The sequence below is a fragment of the Amphibalanus amphitrite genome, unplaced genomic scaffold (assembly GCF_019059575.1).
Source record: "Amphibalanus amphitrite isolate SeventyFive unplaced genomic scaffold, NRLGWU_Aamphi_draft 000737F_arrow, whole genome shotgun sequence".
NCBI lineage: Eukaryota > Metazoa > Arthropoda > Thecostraca > Balanomorpha > Balanidae > Amphibalanus > Amphibalanus amphitrite.
This window is the reverse complement of record NW_024882231.1, coordinates 268,517-289,899: the sequence shown is the minus strand read 5'-3', so window position 1 is coordinate 289,899 and position 21,383 is coordinate 268,517. Positions and strand designations below refer to the sequence as shown.

Here is a 21,383-nt window from a genome sequence, read left to right as displayed (position 1 = left end):
GGTCAAATGAGGTCAAATGTGGTCAAATCTGCCATATTAGCGACTTTTTTGCGTTTACACGCCGATAACTCAAAAAGTTACCGGCCGATTTTCTTTTTTCTTTCACTATACGAAAGAACAAACATTTGTGAGTATGTATGGTGAATTTCTAGATAATCCAACAATAAATATGGCAGTTAGAAGCCTGCTAAGGGTAAGAGTTCGCCGGCTGAAGCGGGATCGGCCGACGCGGGAAACGCGGCAACCACAATTTTGTGTTTACACACTCATAACTCAAATTGTTACCGGCCGATTTTCAAAATTCTTTGACCATATGATTGCCTGTACATTTCTCAGTCTTCTCACCGAATTTGAAGTGAATCTAATATAATCAGCGGTAAGGAGCGCGATGTAAAGACGGAACCGTCCCGCCCCGGCACAGTCTACAATTCAGGCGGCGCGTAACGGCTAGCGCCGGCCGCCGCGCCGCCGCGCCGCCGCGGCGGCAGGATGTTTGACTTTACATCGCTATTACTAGAAAAGTTGTGAACCGATTTTATTATTTCTTGCACGAGAAGATCCGCAATTCAATTCTAGACAGGTAGCCGAAATTTCACATTAATATTATGCTTGCGGCGCGAGTTATTGGCGAAAAACAGGAGGGGTGGGCGAAATCCGCCCCCCCTTCCACTGCGCGTGTTAAAGCAGAAACAAAACGCCTTTTGTATGAATAAGGGTTTGCACTTTGCAGGCCGTTTCTCCAAGTTCCAACCAGCGTCCAGCATGGTCAATGCACGTACGAGCTTTAACTTAACGGTCACATTCACTATATGTTGCCATCATCCTTCTATATAACAGTGCTGTAAATCTGAAGACAACGAACTGGTTTTCAAATTCAACGCTAATGGCAAAACACGAGAAGTAATGAATAACGGACTAAACGGCACCGTATCGAACTGACATCCCTACTCTGGCCCCAAACTGACCCCGTCGCCATGTCACAGGTAGGTGGGTTTGTCACCCGGTTGGCACTGGTGCGACAGGTCGCAGCTGGTAAATGTCGGAGCCATCCGCTGCCGGCATTTGTCTGACCGACCCCTGTTCGCTGTCCACCGCCCACATAATGCTAGGGAGGCTAAGCACACCTGAATTTATATATTCAATTATTAGGCTTTAATGGAGGATCTGAATGATCATTTCCTATTGGAACGTTCTTTCAACGGAGAATCTCATAGTTTTTTTTTCTTTCTGAGATAGATGATTAGTACGTAGGTATGTACTAACTATGTAGTGTAGTAGGTACCTTGAGAAATCAATGATGTAGGAAAGTCAGCAGTCAAGCTCATAAAACAGAACACAACTCAGTGACCGTCGATGCAGGCGCTATAAAAAGGAAGCATCATCAAAACTGATACCTATACCTACCGAGTCCAAACAAAGCAGGTCTGGCTATTGCGACCCCGAGTGCAGCTACACGTTTATTTGAAATACGGCAGGAATATGATCTGTAGCCTGATTTTTTTTCATTCGGAGTTTTTTTTTTGTCAAATTAGCCGCAGTTGAATATATTTAAACATGCATCAAAATCTGATTAAATGCCTAAGTTTTTTTTTTACCGCAGCATTCAGCTAAAACTTTACCTCTCTACTTTTTGTTGTCATGTTTGACCAGTGACCACACAAATCCCTCCAGAGCCAATTTTTTAAGTGCAGCCGAATGCTATTTACTGTAGGGGAAGTCTGCCTTTTATAAGATTGGGCCAAGATATTATCAGCTCTGTGGCTGCCAGGGTCTCGGTGACGATATTATCGGCCCCGCTATTATTCTTTGTCCACAAGTGTCACTGTCACTGTCACCCGTCGCTCGGTCCCCGGTATCACCCGATGTCACCATCTGTCACGCCCGCGCGACTCGTCCCGTCAGGGGGTGAAAGGTCCCGGATTCAGGCCGCCGTGTCCCACGATCACCCCACCATCGCTCCAGTCCGCCCAGAAGCGGTCCCGAGCCACCACCTTAGGTTACCGAGGAGCAGCCCGAGGCAGCGCCCCAGGCTACCGGCAGTAGCGGCCCAAACCACCGCCCCAGGCTACTGGGGCAGCAGCGGCCCGAGCTAGCGCCCCAGGCTACACGCAGGGGCGGTCCCGCGAGCCAGTCCTCAGGTCACAGACGGACGACAGACGGACAGACGGACAGCAGGTGAGGACTGAGGTCAGCTTCGTCACCACTCTGCGCCAGTGCTGACGCCGCGGGACACGCGCACTGTGACTGTCGTCTGGCAGAGAACAGGTCCTACACCCTGAAAAGTAAAACTCCGGCTGGTTAACGACACAATCCTCCCTGTTGATATGTTCCTCTGCTGACCTTAAGTTCGATACGCACAAATTATTGAAAGCATCGTTGTATAACGCATCTGCCTAAAATGTTAGCGGAAAACGGTTGACACAGGTATCTAAAGGTTGATGTCGCGTCCAAACTCAGCCGTATTGCTTCATCAGCAAGTTGACGATTTTCTGTTTTCTCTGATCAACAGGCTGCGGTAACGATCCCCTGATTCGGCCGCACCCGACTGCATTGGTCAGCATGGCATCCCTACAACGAATGGCTTCCCTCCTATCATGTAAGTATAAGCGTACTTTTTTGTACGTATTTCGAAAAAAATGGTTTATCTATAGGGTCTCATGTCAGACGAGATGAGCAGCGTAAATTTTCGCTGCAGCAGACCATTCCACACGCTGCGAATACAAGACACGAACATTTTCAAGCGTAAATACTTCGAACGTACGGAGTCGTAAATCTGAACTGGCGACGCGGCCGAGACTATTCGCTAAAGCTCTCCTATTACTGTACAGTAGAAGTAATCGATGGTCCCATTCTCCCTCGCTTCATGCTGATCGATATGGTTGTGAGATAGTTACGTATCTTTTTCTTTGGTATTTACGCCATACCACGCCTATGTTATCACAACTCAAGCTAGATTCCCAGCATAAACGCAACGTGTTTTAACCAGCAAATATTTTGTAATAGCTTATAGAAGACGTGCTGACTCGTTTTTTATAGGTATCTTGCTTTGTATCGCTCTGACTGGCCCCGTGCTCACCGAATCTAAGCCAGCCAAATCTGAGTCCAAACTAAAAAAGGCAGCAAGAGCTATTTCAAGAAAACTGGAGATGCTCAAGAAAAGCGGGCGAGCTGCAGTCATTGGCTGTAAGTGAATTCATACCATTTTAATGTACCTTGTTAGTTGTTGTCAGCTACGTTTTGGCGAACCTAAGACCTGAATGTGGGCGGTTGTGGCAGTCATGCCATTATGGACGGATGTTGTTTGGACTGAGCGGCGCCCTTACGGCCGGCGTCCTGTGGGGCCTGCGCCCTCAGCGCGGCGCCCAGTGTCATAGTTGGGCGCGCGGCGCCCCGAGTCTCAGTGAGCTGGTCTGAAGCGATACGTGCTCATTTCAGGTGGACCCGAGGTAGTCGGGGAGGAGTGCCAGCAGCTCGTCGACGCCTATTACAGCCTTCCGAAATGTAAGAAAATACTTAAGGGTATATAAAAATCACGTCATTGATACCACAGCTCTATAATAGAAGGAATTGAGAAACTAAACTAAGGTATAGTTGAGTAATTTTCGCCATTATCCTCCGAACACTGAACAAAAGATGATTCCTAAATGTATATGCTTCTTAGACCATACCATGGCCGTTTCGGCAGGCTGCTGTTGCTATAGGCTCAGTACATAACTCATAGTGTGCATGGAAACTGGTTGATTGTGAAACTGGTGCGCATGGAAATTGCCGGCGCTGGCTGAACTAAAACAAACGAGTTCCTAAATGCGTTTCGATCCATGAGGCGCTGCAATTAGCCCGATGATAGTTCATTGCTAGCTCGGTCTAAAAAAAACACTAGTTACCTACTACATATCATATGTAGCAATGCATGGCGCACCATGTACAAAGTATAGGGTAGCCTGGGGCAAGATGCCCCAGATAATCTATTTTGCTACATAACTTTTGTCCCACATGACCTGGAAGGCTAAATTTGTGCTCAATGCGTTCTTTGGACATTTTGCTTTAAATCCCACCTCTCAAATTATTTCACTTATGATCGGACTCCCAGCTAGCTAGTGACTTGTGAAGCAAATGGGTCATTTTGCCCCAGCCCCAGGGCAAAACGGCCCACGGCTTCGGGCAGGAAGCCCCATACTCTAAACATGGTAGCTGGCTAAATCTTATATGAGAGGTCCGCTAGACCTCTGGAGGCACTGCACTGAAGTTACCACATTTCATCCTAACTATCATGTGTTCAACTATTGTATGAGTTCAACTATTGTATGAGCAGCTTTTTGACCTGCCTCATATGCCAAATAATAAATTATTGCAATGCATAGGTTAACAAAATACTTCCTTTGCCATCCAGTTGCTGGGAAAAATACACATAAATGCATAGAATCTTACTGTTTGCCAGCTACCAAACATTAGGAAGTGGGTCCGAGCAACGCATGAGGTAAAACGCCCCATGGGGCTTTTTGCCCCACGACCTACTGGGGTGTTTTACCCCATCACGTAGTTCGGTCAGCGAACAACGCCTTGCGCTCCAGCAAGACATAATTTACACGAACCAGCCCGGCATTATATGTAAGCGTTAGACAAACGTTGTTCAAAATACATTAAAGTCGCTAGCCTGATATGAACCATAAAAGAACGCCATGATGCATAATCAGACAACAAAACATGTAAAAAACTCAAAAAACACATTTTTGGCTATATCTCCCTAAAGAGTTATCACAGGTTCTTTCCAGTCTGCTCATATAATGATCATATAGGGCACGTTTTATATAAGAGAGGATGTTTCCCCAGAACCTTGCCACTTCCGAGAAACATCGGTGAGGCGTTTTACCTCGGCGGGGCGACTTTCCCCGGTGTACCCATATACCTATAGTCTGTAGCTCGTAATGCTTTTTATGTGCCGCAGATCCATGCACCACACGTTACGGCGACTTCCCAGTGCCTCAGCAGCCCAGGAAGTTCTTCCGATGCCGAGGAGACATACTTACCTTAGAAGACTGTGGAAAGAAGTATGTTTTCGATTCTAAGGCCTCCTACTGCGTGCTTGAAAAACGTAAGTCGACACTTGAGTCATTTAAATAATAAAACAATTGTTCTTTACACACATGCATGCATGTGAACATAGGTGAACCACTCAATCCGAATTATGGCGTCAAAGCGTTGGTGTCATTCGTTGATGAGAACTGGTGTAGCCTTCAGCGATTATTTTTGGTAAATTTAGGTGGCAAGGATGGGTGGTAAGACGCAGCCGTGACTCAAGCAGCATGTCAGGTCTGCTGCAATATAACATCGAGACATAAAAGTGAATCATAACGGTTTTGTTTACATTTTCGATAACCGGAAAGGTTAGAGCTCATATAAAAAAACTTAAAAACTAATAATTTTCGCACATCCTCCAAATATAGCCTAGCCATGGGGTAAAACGGCAAGGTATGGCAGCAAGGCCAACTTTCCGAACCGCACAGCTGGTAATGAATACCCAAATGTGAAGCGCAGCTGCATTTATTTCGTTTCATTTTCTTGTTGGTCTCGCTTGCTTGCAGAAGACAGGAGATAGGTATACGAGCTTCGGGAATACGAAAGAATGAATATTTATGAAGAGTCGGAAAACAAACACGAAAATACAATGATAAGGTGTGCGGGTTTATTAGAAACGCGCTAATCGATTCCGAATACTTTACACTCAGACGCTGCCCCACAGGTCGACCGACTAAAAGGAAAAACGCGGTAAGTCGAGGGAGCAAATCAAACTCCACCGAGGATGCAGCGAACCCGAGCGTAGTCGCGGCCGCCAACGCCGTCTGCCCGAGAGGCTTCTTCTCACCTCTCTTAGACGTTTCGGCTGACGTGGACCTTTTAAAAGAATGCAAGTAAGTCTTGTTCGATGTGCCCGATTTTGCTGTATCAGATGTGCGTAATTTGTGCTGAAGTGTTTTGATTGAGCAATGCATCTGAAGCTGGAGAGGAGCACGAATAGGTATGTTTTTTTTGTAATATGTTCGTTATGTTTAAATTAAAAACACAAAACTTGCAGCGCGCATCGCCCATTAGGAGCCATGCCATTGTGCAAGTTGTAATGTGGATCAATGTTTAGTGGAGTCTGCTTATTAATAAAAATACCCGATTTCGTCACAATGTTTAAGTTTTCTGTGGCTTCATCAATATAAAACAAATATAAAAAGTAAAAACACCAACAACACATTGCACATCGAATGACACTCTTGGTTGCTGGGTACGTAAATCAATAAGGAAGTTAAAAAACTTGAAAGTCCATTGGTCCGTTAAGACCCACACACACAGACCTAAACTGAAGCGATTGGCCACACATGGCCTCCTTAGGAAATAAATCGTGAACAATACTCGTCAGTCGTCCATAACCCATGTTCGTTTCTCTTGCCTTATGCTGACAAAGTCTTATTCAGGGATAAATTATGCGAACATGGAGCAAAAAAGATCAGTCTTCTACGAAGGAATCACTGTCGGAAAAGAGAAGTGGAGCATTCAGCGCCAAGTGCTTATATGGTGACTCGAAGAAAGGTCGTTTCGGTGGCCAGCACTGTGAACTCCATTATGACAGGTACGCCAATCTCCCAACCTGTTTGCTGTTCATAATCACACTGTCTAGATTCAGTTTCATCCGTCTCAGTTGGCTTATACAGGGTGTCCCAAAAGTCTTGAGCCTTTGTCGTGTGACAGTGCTATGCCACCGGCTACACGATACCTCAAACGAAAGAAAATGAGCGGAAGTTTCGAAGTTTAGCCCGCGCCCTGCTGGAGGTGTTTGAGCACCCCCTGTATTTTTTCGCAAATATCAATAAAACGGCGGCTCGGCGCTGTTTTTGGTACACCTTATGATACACCAATTTTAGGTACACATGTTGTAAAAATTTCAGACCTAGGTCATTCAAGTTCAGGTCACTAGGTCACTTCAAGTGACCACACCTCATACAAGTTTGAATGTCTGCCATAGGTACACCGAGTGACCGATTGCTTTGAAACTTTCAGCGATTGATAGAAGCAACAGTATGTACAAAATATTTATCTCGGAATTTTGATATCGGTGACCTAAGATCATGCCATCTTTCGACCTCCCCATTATAATTCAACGAGAGAAAATTGAAAGGCGCCTCTTTTGAGCGAAAGCCGTTATAAACACGCTCAAACACTGAAACACTATGTAACTTTGACACACTGATCATGAAAATGGTACTCGTGACCCTTGTTTATGCCCCTGAGGTCATCTCAGGTCACGAATGGTATCTAACAGTTTTTTTGCAGATAATTTTTGATAGAGGCACGCTAAAGCGATGAAAACGCCTTGGATGTGTCCAGCTCGACGCTACGGATCGACTGATATGCAATATGATCCTTTTGGGTCAGGTCATCACCTTGACCTGAGGTCAAATTTTTGAGTTGACCTTTCAAGGTCAAATTATAGTTCATTCATTCCATTCAAATATAGATGCATATTGACAAGAGGAACACGATGCCGGTAAAAGCAAGCTCATGCAAGTCTTAAGTCAAAAGTTACTGTAGAAAAACTATTTCCGAAAAAATCGGCTATTTTGGCAGTTTTTACCTCCTGCAGACAAAACTGTTGGGCTAGGTAAAATCTAAGAACAATTATCAGTTAAAAAAGCACGGCCACCCGAGTGCGCTAGGAAACAGCTCCCATTTTTTCCCTTTGAATCGACGCAGTATCATGTGGCTATGGAAAAATGTATTTTGAAATGGCACGATAATGCAACAAAACTTCGTTTGTGATGACCAAAAATTGTTTTGATGCGTGCGCATGCATGTAACACGGTACCGCAATAGCTTTAACCCTATTCCTGGCGGGGGGGGCCTCAGGAGCCCCCCCCTGAGGTTTTTTGGTTATATCTCCCAAACGCGTTGAGCTAGGAAGCTCAAATTTTCTGACTTTTCCTAAAAGGCTTCTACGCAACATGTCTGAAAATTTTGAGTTGATCTGACCTCAGGTCAGGTCACCAGAGGCGGTTTGGTGACGCTACCTCAGAAAAGTTTGCAATCACGCCAGAGCTAGAGTTTTTGACCGATCAATTTCTTCTCTTCAGGGTTTAGTTAGGGTACCAGTATGTGCAATTTGTATATCTCGGAATTTTGATATCGGTGACCTAAGGTCAGGTCAATTTCGCGACCTCCCCATTATAAGTCAATGGGGGAAAAATCAACTCCCTGTTTTTACCACTAAAACGGGTCGGAATGGCCCCATATACCATACATGACTTCATATACGATCAACCTTCACTACCTTGAGGTCTGTTTTGCTGTTGGGCAGCTGTGAGGTCATGTGACGTCATCAAAGGTCACCAAAGGTTTTTGGCCAATAACTCCGTACAGGAACAAGATACAGACGCGTGGATGGTCTCATTGTGTTCAGCTCGTCAAGACGCATCGAATGATATACATGATGACCTCAAGGTCACGTGACCTGAGGTCAACCTTTGACCTTGACCTTTCGAGGTCAACATATATATCATTCGATGCGGATTGACGAGAGGATCACGATGATGCCCTTAGTTTGTTCCTATCTTGACTAATTCGAAAGTTATTCGAGAAAAACTCTCTCCATATCTAGTGCCGCCATTTTGACTTTTTCGACCCCTGTGACGTCATCTTTGACCTGACCTGAAAATGACCTTAGTAAAAATTGTAGATCTTGGCCGTGCGTATCCGATGCCGTTTACCGCTTGTCGCTATCTTGCTTCGTTCTCGAGATCTCAGGGGGGGGGGGGCCGAATCGGCCCCCCCCGCCAGTTTCTTGTCCCGGCGGAGCCCGCCAGGAATAGGGTTAAGACTTCTGGGACACCCTGTCTGTACATTAGGTGATTTGACCTGGCTAGGTTATACTGATCAGCGGCAAGTGGTCGATCAGCCTACACTTGCAGCTGACCAAAACGGAAAATTAGAAATTCAACGGAACGACAAACGCATATGCCCCGAAATGCCCCAAAGGCGATTTGAAAATATGCATACTCTACTGATATTCTGTTGTATTTATGTCACGGGCTGTGCTAACACAGCCAACTCTCCGGTCACTAGCGGCGGAACACCTTCAAGTAAAGGGGGGGGGGGGCACTGCCGACTTTTGGTCCCATTCTTTCCATGCAACGCCAATAGGACTAATGTTAAAATGCCGAAATCAAAGGGGGACACGGTGCCCCAGTGCCCTCCCCGTTCCGCCGCCTATGCCTCCGGTCGTTTTCCGCTTCGTACTCGCATTTAAACGTAAACGGTGTGCTGGAAACGGACGGTATAACTATAGACCAAGGGAGCTACATTTTAAAGGCTATTTGTTGATATATTTTTCTTCCGACCATCATCCCTTCCGGTCGCACTTAACGTCTGGTCGACCCGCTCGGCGTGTTCAGAAGCCCGGCTCTGGTGGGTGGCCGACATTCCGCTCGAGCTGGCCTGGCGCTCTGCGGGTCTGGTCACCTCTCTGCAGGACTGTCTGACATCCTGCAAGGACCGCTTCGTGATCGCCGGCACGTGAGTAATTAGATACCGTTCCGACTCTGTCGCCAAATGGGATACACTGGTAGTGATGGAGCATACACAATGCACATTTATTTTGTATCACGCTGATAAATCGTCTTTGCATATACATTGCATAATGTTCATGCTCACGTGAAGTGAGTAAAAGCAACAATGGTCTCTGGAAAAGATACGTTTTCATTTATAACAGGTTCATTCCATCCCGAGCTACTAGAAGGTATGTACAGGTCTCGCGGGTTTTAGCGGTAGGTTTTGCACCTAGAAAATTTAGTGTACTTCAGGCTATATCTTCGTCGTCTTAAGCTTTTAAGGGTTGAAGATGCGATCGACTTGTTGGGTAACAAGCCGGCCATGATCGTGTAAAATGGCTTCATCGTAGATCGATTAGTTTCCGAGATATAACCGGAAATGTAAAAGTGCAAAACCTACCGCTTAATCTCGCGAGAGCCGTACGTCACTGTACGCATCATTTGCTGATAAACCAGTAAAACGCCTTTTGGGCGAATAACGAACCAGCCAGGGAGTGAGTCCTGCAAGGGCGAGAGGATACTTGCAGCTGGCTTTTGTAATGCACCCTATAAACCGGTCAAAATTTGAAGGCAATCGACTCAGTCGTTCCCGAGATCTGGAAGCGGTACCCTGCACGTGCGCACGTGAAGTGGGACCCTAACCGCAACGCATGGGAATGGATTTCCAAGGTGCCTACCTGTATGCCAAGTTTCAGCGAAATCGCCCCAGTCATTTCAGAGTAATTGTAATGGGGTCAAATTTGACACCTCGTATTGTTCCATTTTTCACGTGCACTGGAAGTGACCCAAATGCATCAAGAGCATCCGATGTTTGGCAGAAGGGATGAAACTACCCTACAAAAATTACCGCAAGTCAATCACCCATTACCGCAGTTACCGAGATAAAGACCTCCCAAAAACGCTAATTCTGTAGACTGCTTGAAAACTCTTGGCTTTTCACGTGGCACGTGCCACGACTGTCACCTAAATGCATCAAGAATAGTCAACCACGGAATAGAAGGAATAAAAAAGACTGCAGGCCAATCGGTCCAGCGGTTGCTGAGTTATAAGCCTCTCAAAAGCGATACAGGCAGAGTCGGATCGGGCTGGGCCGCTCATACTGAGATTTTTCCGTTATATTGAAAAGAGTTCGCTTCGCTCGCTCGCTCGTAATTATGGAAGCTATACGCCACTTTGCAGATGCTTTTTATAATGAATGCAGTAAAATGAGCTGCTTATATTTTTATTGATGTTGCATATATTGCACAGGAATAGCATGTGGATTGTAAAGCCCCATACCAAGCGGCCAAACGTAACCCTTCTCAGCGTCTTACTTTTACAGTATCCTAATACCTACCTACATCCCCTAGCATCATCTTCTGATAAATTAAAGCGTTGCTGAACGGAGGGAGTACCTAAATACTGTCGTTATCTTGAACAGGTCAACTTGCGCTTGTGGAAGCGTTAGCGAAGAACATCCCAACTTTAACATTTCAAGATTTGTGGAGGAGCAGAACGCAAAGGAAATCGAAGTCAATCATGGATTTCTATTGTATGACCGGGAGGCCTTCAAAACTGCAGGTATGTGTCAGCCTCAATGTTGAACTCATAAGAATTCACGTCGTCATATACCCAACCAACACGCAGTTGAGCCTCCATTTTGTTTCGGTTGATTGAATATTCTTCCCATCAAACTTTTTTTAAAAGAAATGTTAAGATCTATGCACCAAGCTGTTCCATACCCTGGTCGCCGCCGATTGCGCACACGATTCGAACAGCATTCAACGATTTCACATTTGCTCCATAACAGTATCATTTATTAACCAGTAAAACGCCTTTTGGGCGAAGAACGAGCGAGCGAGATAGTGAGCCCTGCACGTGCGGAAGGGAGAGAGGGTACTTCCAACGGGCTTGCGCAAAGCACCCTTCTAACCGGTCTCTAGCGGTGTACCAAATTTGAACGCAATCGGCCCAGCCGTTCCTGAGATCTGGAAGCGGCATTCTGCACGTGCGCACGTGCAAACGGGGTCCAAACTGACTTTTGCACGGCACCCTACTAACTGGTCCCCAACCGTGTACCAAATTTGAGCGCAATCGGCCCAGCCGTTCTCGAGATCTGGAAGCGCCCCCTGCACGTGCGCACGTGCAGTAGCACCTTAACCGCAACACATGGGAATGCATTGCCTGGTGGGTGCCTACCTGTATGCCAAGGTTCAACGAAATCGACCCAGTAATTACCGAGTTATTAAAATGGGAACAAATTTGACACCTCTTATTGTTGTATTTTGCACGTGCACTGGGGGTGACCCACATGCATCGACAGTATCCTATTTTTGGTAGAAGGGATGCTGCTATCCTACAAAAATTACCGCAAGTCAATTGCCCAAGCGGCTGCTGAGATATCAGCCTCTCAAAATCACTACTTTTGCAAAACAGCTTGAACACCCTTGACTTTTCACGTGGCACGTGCCACGACGGTCACTGAGTTGTATCAAAATAGTCAATTACGGGGTAGAAGGGATGGGGCTACCCAGCAAAAAAAGACCGCAGGTCAATCGGTCTAGCGGTTGCTGAGATATAAGCCTCTCAAAAGCGTTACAGGCCGGGCCGGGCCGGGCCGGGCCGGGCCGGGCCGGGCCGGGCCGGGCCGCTCATAATGAGATTTTTCCGTTATATTGAAAAGACTCACTTCGCTCGCTGCGCTCGCTCGCTCGTAATAATTTAGAAAGTGCATTATTCTATAATAATATCCCCAATTTCAACGAAAATGTAATTACTAGATAACATGGAAATATAACAATCCCGCTATCGACACATTGTTGGTGTGCACCATGCATGCTGTTTATTTTGCGTTAAATTGACCCCTGGCCCTCGTTGTAGTGGGCTGGACCTGCGTGGCCCAGCCCGTTGGTTGGACCAGGCAGCCGGCTAAAGGGATGGCAACATGCTTAGTGATATGTGCGAAGACAAAAGCGCCTTATAGCGCCTTTGGCCGGTGAGTTTTGACATACATTTGTGATTTGTGAAATATATCGTAAAAGATAGCTAAGTCACGTAATATGACATCACCGAATGTTACCTACTGTCTGTCAGATTGGTGTTTGTTTGACCTCATCTTACTTAATAAATTATAAGTCGTGTCTGCGTCCGTCAGCCTTATGTGTCTTAATGCGCCGGCACGGCGCCGCGTATCGACGTGAAATTTACTGGACACAAACTTTGGGTGGGGCGGACCATCGTATCAAAAGATGGGCGCAATCGGACCACGGGTGCGGCGTCAGCGCGTGCATCTCTGCCCCAGGCTGGCCGAGGCCGGCGCCGAGCAGAGAGCACGTGCTTTAGGCTCAGTTGTTCGCTTAAAAAATTGAGTGAAAACGATAAAAGCCAGCTCGGGAAGTCAACTCTGTGGATTTAAAGAATACAGGTTTTCAATTAGGATCAGGTATAGGCGCAGGTACAGGTATTTGCATGGGTGTCGATTTGTATACCTTTGAGGGTGCTGCAGCACCCCCAATGCTCAAATGAGCACCCCCAATGGTTTTCCGGGCACCCCAAACGTTCCAGTTTAGCATCCCCAATGATTTGGTCCCTCAAAAACTCCCACTAACTCTGCTTGAGGAAAATAATTGGTTCCGCAGTCTTTCACTACTAAAAATAAAACAATTACGCAACTTACAATGCATGAAGTAAAGATGTAAAGAAAGTAAAAGTTAGTCTTAAGAAGAAGGGCGTAAAAGACGTTAACCCGGCAGGCGGTGGGCCTACCAGCCACCTTCCGCGCGGTGGGGGGGGGGGGCATTTTTTGCCCCCCCCCGTATCTCCGAAACTACTGGACGGATCCGGAAAATTCAAACGGCGTTCGATAGCCCTGTGAAATTTGTCTGGGAAATTAAATTTCATTGACCTCGGGGTCACCGATGACGTCACAGGTCAGGTCAAAGATAAAATGTTTCACCGTTCACGGGGCTTCTAGGGAAAGCGCTATAACACTGAGTAAAACGCATTTTGTCGAAAATCAGCGATGAGGCGTCAGTTGCCTAGTACATATGTTGCTATTAGAGGTCACCGGTCATACCAGGTCAGGTCACAGGTCAGGTCACCAAAGGTCACCAAGGGTCACCACATGAGCCCAACTTTACTGAGGTTATGCGATGCATGTTTTATGGCCAGTTTTTCATTTCCAACTCAATGGTGTTGGATATAAGACCATCAGGTACGGTTTAGGTCACTTTCTGGTGGAGGTCAGTTCAAGGTCAGGTCAAAAAAGGTCAAATTTCAAAGTTGATATTTTTGCATAAAATGGGTATCGATTCGATGCAGCTCGTCACGGGGAGTCTAATGGTGGTCCTTGTTTTGCGCTACGAGGTCTAGAATTGCTAAAGATTGAGTTTGAAAATTTGACGTCATCAATTTTAACCCGCGCCCTGGTGGGGTCTGTTTATAACGCGACCTGGTGGGGGGGGGGGGGGGGGCTATTTTTTGCCCCCCCTCGTATCTCCGAAACTACTGGACGGATCCGCAAAATTCAAACGGCGTTCGAAAGGCCTGTCAAATTTGTCGCAGGAAACCAAATTTCATTGACCTCAGGGTCACCGATGACGTCACAGGTCAGGTCAAAGATGAAATGTTTCTCCGTTCACGGGTGTTCTAGGGAATGCGCTATAACACCGAGGAAAACGCATTTTGTCGAGAATCAGCGGTAGGGCGTCAGTTGCCTAGTAGATATGTTGCTATTAGAGGTCACTGGCAATACCAGGTCAGGTCACAGGTCAGGTCACCAAGGGTCACAGGTCAGGTCACATGAGCCCAACTTTACTAAGGTTGTGTGATACATGTTTTATGGCCAATTTTTCATTTCCGACTCAATGGTGTTGGTTATAAGACTATCAGGTACGGCTTAGGTCACTTTCTGGTGAAGTTCAGGTCAAGGTCAGGTCAAGGTCAGGCCAAAAAAGGTCAAATTTTAAAGTTGATAGTTTTGCATAAAATGGGTATTGATTCGATGCAGCTCGTCACGGGGAGTCTAATGGTGGTCTTTGTTTTGCGCTACGGGGTCTACAATTGCTAAAAATTGAGTTTGAAAATTTGACGTCACCAATTTTGAACAGTTTTTTCGCTATAACTTCGCCAAAAAAAGAGGTATCAATCTAAAATTTGGTATGTAGATGGAAGGCGGTAAGGACTATCATATATATTCCGGTTTTTGCGAAATTCAAAAAACTTTTTGGATTTTTCGATTATTATATCCGAAAAATCTATTTTTTTATTTTTGGGGGTCAAAATCCAAAAATTTCAAAAATCCGAGATAGCAGTTTTGTAGCCCTGTTCAATCTACAGCTTTTATGTCTTTATCATTTTTCTTTATTTGCAAAGCTATAGGCCTGACAGCTCTTCCCGCGAAACCCTTTTTGGGGTCGAAAATGGCAGAACATGACGTCACTCTGACGTCATTTCCGGCAAAGCTATCATAGCCTTTGGAAAAAATTTTTGGTCACAATGTGTAAAATTGATGTCCGGGAGGGTACTGAAAGTTTGGTGACGATCGGCGCAGCGGTTCTGGAGATATATCGAAAAGTCTGGAGGGGGGGGGGGCAAAAATAGCCCGCCCCCCACCAGGTCGCGGGTTAAACAGTTTTTTCGCTATACCTTGGCCAAAAAGAGGTATCGATCTCGAATTTGGTATGTATATAGAAGGCGGTGGGGACTATCACATATATTCCGTTTTTTTTTAATTCAAAAAACTTTTTGGATTTTTTGGCTATTATATTCAAAAAATCTATTTTTTGATTTTTGGGGGTCAAAATCCCCCAAAAAAAAAATGGAAAAACCGAAATGGCAGTTTTTTAGCCCTTTCGATTCCACACCTTTCATGTTGAAACATTTTTCTGTATCTCTAAAGCTGTAAGTCTGATAGCTCTTCCCGCGAAACCTTTTTTTGGGTCGAAAATGGCAAAAATGACGTCACTCTGACGTCATTAGCGGCCAACCTATCATAGCCTTTGGAAAAATTTTTGGTCACCATGTGCGCTAGCTGCTCCCGGGAGGGTACTGAAAGTTTGGTGACGATCGGCGCAGCGGTTCTCGTGATATATTGAAAAAACTAAAGGGGGGGGGGCAAAAAATGCCCCCCCCCACCGCCTGGAAGGTTAAAGGAAACAGTTCACTTTCCTGAAATTAGTATTTTGCTATAGATTTATGATTTGTTATGCTCAAAATGATCAGAAAATGAAATAAAACCTTTTTGTAAAAACAATTATTTTCTATATTTTAATATAGGACCAACTATATTCTATGTAAAATAATGCTTGACGCGGAAGCTTATTACGCGTTGACTAATCATATTGCGTAGTTCAAACCTACGCATGCTGCATTGGCTGTAAGTAGCATGGTGATTGGCTGACGATGACGTGGCTGCATTCCTGTGCAAGGCACACATTCCTCTGCAAGGCACTCTTTTCGGAACGAGAAATGGAATATCTTCGTCTAGGGTGATCGTTGAGCCGTAAAAGCTCCTGATTTGTGCTAGTCTCACTCAAGCTACGAAACTGCTATTCCAGTTCAAAACCCCATGTTAAAAGTGAACTATTTCCTTTAAGTTGCAAAGACACTGGTGTGGGTCCGTCGTAGACGGGTGTCGGACCCTTAGAGCTGATGGCGTGTACCCTTTACAAGCCGGCAGGGGGCTCCAGAGACCGGCGACGGGCCCTCAGAGGCCGGCAAAGTGCCATCAGAGGCCGGTGGTACCTTCAGAAACCCTGTGGGGTCGTCTCTAGAGACCGGCACGGGCTCAGATGCCGATGGGGCCCTCAGAGTCGCCGGTGTGGGGCCTTCAAATGTCACCGGTGGGTGGCCATCACATGTGCACTTGTGGGGCCTTCAGAAGCGACGATGTTGGGCCCTCAAAGCCGCCGATATAGGGCCTTAAGAGGCACTAGTGTGGGGCCCTCAGATATGGCAATGTATGGCCCTCACAGGCGCCGTTGTGGGGGCTCTCAGAGACACTGGTTTAGGGCCATCACAGGCGCGCGTGTGGCCCTCAGAACTGCTGTTACGGAACGGACCCTTCATAGGCCGACAAGAAGATATCAAGAGGTCACCGGTGCCATCAGGAGCCTTGTGGGGTTCTCAGAGACCGGCATGGCGCTCTCAGACGCCGCTGGGACCCTCCGAGTCACCTGTGTGGGACCGTCAGGGTCGCTGATAACTGACAAGGGCCCTCAGAACCGCCCATGTGGGGTTTTTAAATGCATTGGTGTGGGGCCTCAGAGTTAGGGGTGTGGGGCCCTCAAAGACGCCGGTGTGGCGCTCAGAGGCGCCGGTGAGGGCCCTCACAGTCGCCGTTATAGGGGCCCTCAGAGAAATAGGTGTGGGGCTATTACAGGCGGGTGTGGAGCTTCCAGAGAGCTCCCAGAGCCCCCTAACCCAGCCAGCAATTTGGTTCGGCGCAAGTCCGTTTTACCCCGGCAACTCCGACATGCCAGACTCGGGCCGGTATAAAAGGAACGCCGTCAGAGCCGGGGTTTGGGTCGATACGGCTCTATTCCGGTTAGCCAGTCTTGGCCGTAGCGCTCCCGGGTTGGTATGGTTCCGGACCGTCAAGTCTGGCTCAAGTCCGGCTCCCCGCCACGGCTCAAGTCCGGCTCCCTTACGACCAGTCCGGCTGCCTCATAGCTGCTCTGGCTTACTGTGGCTGAAGTACGGTGGAGGTACGGCACGGCTGATGCGGCATAAGTCCAGCTGTGGTGCGGGCGAGCTCCGGGATCGTGTCAGTTCCAGTAGAGCCCCAGACCTTGCCCGTACTTTAGCCGGAGCAAATGCCTGAGCTATCCAGAGTAAAACCAGCTACGGCCAAGGCCAAATTTGTTGGCTGGGAATAGGCCGGTTAGGACTCCCAGAGTCCGACAAGTGGCCCTCCGAGACCGGTAAGGGGCCCTCAGAGGCTGGCTTGGGCCCTTATGGAGATCTTATTGTTGATACTTGTGGGCCCATGAGGTGTTTTTTACTAGCCCTGTGGGGCCCTTCTGAGTCCAAATATGGTCAACATGGACCCTTATCGGCCAATTGGCGCCGCAGGGCCCCTCAGGCCCGAATAACCCGAGGGGACCCTGAACCTGATGGGGGGGGGGGCGGGCACGTGCCTCACGGGCCCACCTGGCTACGCCACTGGGGAAAATCGTAAACCTGTAAATATCCAAATGCGATCACCTTTCATTTTTTCAGCGATTATTGTGATCGTCTAATTACTGCTAGAGCATCGTAGCTACCGTTGTCTCCGCGCAATGTCCGCCCCTGCGGACCGCAGCGACTGCTGCGCCGGTGCTAATCGCCGTCATCGGTTTCTGTCACCTTTTAACAGAGGTGCCGGGGCTGCTGCCATACTGCCGGCAAATATACGACTTTTTTTCGGAAAGATGTTTATGTAATAAGGTAGCCAAGTACTAGGGCGAGCGGAATGATTTTCAAGAAGAACGTTCTGCCCTTGGGAAATATTAGTGGAAATCTCGGCATTATCAGTATTCAGTACCTTATGGGGATAACCAACCCTATACGGTTGTGCCCCATGGCAAAGCTGCAATCTTTCACCCGGTGCAGGGGTTGAGCACCCCCAACCATTTTGAAAAATCGACACCCCTGGGTATTTGGTACAGGTTTTATCGGTAAATGAAATAAATTTATTATCAAGCGAGCGAAGCGAGCAAAGTGCGAGCGAAGCGAGCAAACTTTCGGATCTGCAGCGCTCCTCGAAAAGCGCATATACCTACATGCCTACCATACAGCTAAATGAAGTAAGTAAACAAACTTAACCCTACTGGCATAAACATACAAGTTTTAACAACCAAACTAATAATCCCCTTAAACATATATCTCGAATCTATACAGTTATAGCGTAAACCTGTATTTTAGGCCGGCCGGCCGTGGTCACGCTTTTGCGAGGCTTATATCTCAGCAACCACTTGACCGATTTACATGCGGTAATTTTTGCAGGGTAGCTTCATTCTTTCTACCAAGTATTGGACTATTCCCGATGTACGTGGGTGACCACTTATGCACGTGCCACGTGCAAAACGAAGAGGTATTGGTTTTGCAACAATTGCAATATCTCGGTAACTACTGGGCAGATTGCGCTGAAAGTTGGCATGTAGTCTTACTTAATAATGTGTCTCAATGCTTCTAAATCCTCTGCCGCTCATTCTTCGTCACTATATCCACCGTAATCTGTGTTTTCATTTAAGAGTAGCGAACCAACTTTCAACACGGCATTGCCGTACAGTATGCAATCAGGTGTTTGATAGTTCTGCCATCTAGCGCGTAAAAGGAAAGGTAGGGCGGCGGACACGACATTGCGGTACAGTATGCACTCAGGCGGCTTTATTCGCCAGCACCGTCATTGCGGTACAGTATGCAATCAGGCGTTTGATGGCTGTACCATCTAGCGCGAAACAGGAAAGGTGGGGTGGCCACGCAATGGATAGTAGCCGGTTCACGACGGCCATCTGGTAAGTACAAATTTGATGCAGGTTTGGTGCGATTAGGTTCAGTGTGTTTCTTAGCAGCTATCAGCTAGGGTTACATTAATTGCTTATAGCTATTCCTGCTTTTTCATAGTATCAGACATTATTATCGATCAACCCTATTACTGGTGGGGGGGGGGGGGGGGCATCGGCCCCCAACTGTAGTATTTTTGCTGTCGATGGAAAATCGCCTTAGGGGCTCGAAATTTGGCGACTTTTCCTTAGCTAGAGGCGTATCCAGGATCAGTTTCTCGGGGGTAAATCTGGTCACACTTAAAACAAAAATAATTTCAAAACAAACGTGTCTATCTGTATGTGTGCATATGCCCTAGAGACAGTATTGCGGTACAGTGTGCATTCAGGCGGTGATACGGCAGACGCGGCACTGCGGCACAGCGTCCATTCAGGCGCTTGACGCTCCTGCCATCTAGCGAGTAAAAAGGAATGTTTGGGCGGCTATGCGAGCCGCACATATTGGGTAGGTATGCGCACTCGATTACCTACCTGGCAATCTTCAAGAGAACAACCTTTCACCATTTACAGCATTAATAATATCCATGATATTGAACAAACGAATGTGATAGAATACAATTAGAGTAGGTTACAGTGCTCAAGTTAAGAACGTAGGTATGTTATGTTACGATTTACTGGTGGTTATAGGAATGCACTAGAGTAAGGTGGGAATAGAGCCTATGAGTAGGGTATGGGTAGGGTATAGGTAGCGTATAGGTAGGGTAGGACATGTATATGGGTAGAATAGCGCTTTTTTGCGGCGTTCCCGATTGGCGGCGGGCGGGCGGGCGATGCGGGCGATATTCATTTTTGTGGCGTTTGCGGTTGGCGGCGGGCGGGCAGGCGCGCGATGCGGGCGGTTTTCATTTTTTCGAGGCGTTTGCGGTTGGCGGCGGGCGGGCGGGCGCGCGATGCGGGCGGTTTTCATTTTTTCGAGGCGTTTGCGGTTGGCGGCGGGCGAGCGGGCGGTTTTCATTTTTTGCGGCGTTTGTAGTTGGCGGCGGGCGGGCGTGCGATGCGGGCGGTTTTTATTTTTTTGCGGCATTTGTGGTTGGCGGCGGGCGGGCGTGCGATGCGGGCGGTTTTTATTTTTTGCGGCGTTTGCGGTTGGCGGAGGGCGGGCGCGCGATGCGGGCGGTTTTTATTTTTTGCGGCGTTTGCGGCGTTGTTTGCGGTTGGAGGCGGTCATTTTTACTTTAGCGGCGTTTGCGGTTGGCGGCGGGCGGGCGGGCGCACGATGCGGGCGGTTTTCATTTTTTCGAGGCGTTTGCGGTTGGCGGGGGTCGGGCGGGCGGTTTTTATTTTTTGCGGCGTTTGTGGTTGGCGGCGGGCGGGCGTGCGATGCGGGCGGTTTTTATTTTTTTGCGGCGTTTGCGGTTGGCGGCGGGCGGGCGATGCGGGCGGTTTTTTGCGGCGTTTGCGGTGTTGTTTGCGGTTGGAGGCGGTCGTTTTTATTTTTGCGGCGTTTGCGGTTGGCGGCGGGCGGGCGTGTTTTTTTTAATAATTCAATGTCCAAACCTTTGGATTCGTAGTGCTCCTCGAAAAGCCATCCCTACCTACTATACAATTAAATGAAGTAAATATCAAACTCAACCCTACTTATATAAACATACAAGTTTTGACAACCCAACTAATGGCCCCATCAACAGTATCTATTCAAACGTACAGTTATCGCGTAAACCTGTATTCTAGTGATAATAAATTGAGCAATTCAACAAGTGGCCGTCAAACGAAGCAAGCCATGTGTAGTGTAGTGAAGTGTCGTGATAGGTACTTCTGGAGAACGTAGATAACCTGCTTTTCAATTCATAGTAAATACCTTTCATGAACTGGAGTACAACGGCCAAACAATGATGGAATTGTTATAATAATCGATGTTGTTATTTAGTTCAAAAATCAAGATTCTTTTCCCGACGAGTGCGACCTAATTTTATGGTTAGTTTTATCAATTCTGTTACCCGGCCATGCATAGAGTGGTGCATACTGCATACCTAAGCAGCTCTCTCCCTCTCCCTCTCTCTCTCTCCCTCTCCCTCTCCCTCTCTCTCTCTCTCTCTCTCTCTCTCTCTCTCTCTCTCTCTCTCTCTCTCTCTCTCTCTCTCTCTCTCTCTCTCGTGTTTCCAGTACTGGATGTTACTGCTCACCTCAGTCACCAGAGGACGGGGTGCCACTCACCCAGTTACCCAGAGACCACTGCCGGAAACTCAACAGAAAAGGATACAACGTCCTGGATAACAACTACTGGAATAAAGCGATAAATAAATACGTTACACTTTGTGAGTATGTACCATAA

General features: G+C 47.2%; 1 protein-coding gene across 1 annotated transcript; it reads left to right on the top strand.

The window, feature by feature from the left end:
• Positions 1 to 1,989: 1,989 nt before the first annotated feature.
• LOC122365396 lies at positions 1,990 to 21,383 on the top strand. Its single transcript, XM_043336567.1, has 11 exons — positions 1,990 to 2,175; positions 2,510 to 2,596; positions 3,037 to 3,183; positions 3,436 to 3,501; positions 4,946 to 5,092; positions 5,741 to 5,909; positions 6,462 to 6,616; positions 9,432 to 9,552; positions 11,008 to 11,147; positions 12,447 to 12,561; positions 21,215 to 21,383. The coding sequence occupies exons 2-11, from the start codon at positions 2,560 to 2,562 to the stop codon at positions 21,381 to 21,383; spliced, it is 1,266 nt and encodes a 421-aa protein (XP_043192502.1). The 5' UTR covers positions 1,990 to 2,175; positions 2,510 to 2,559.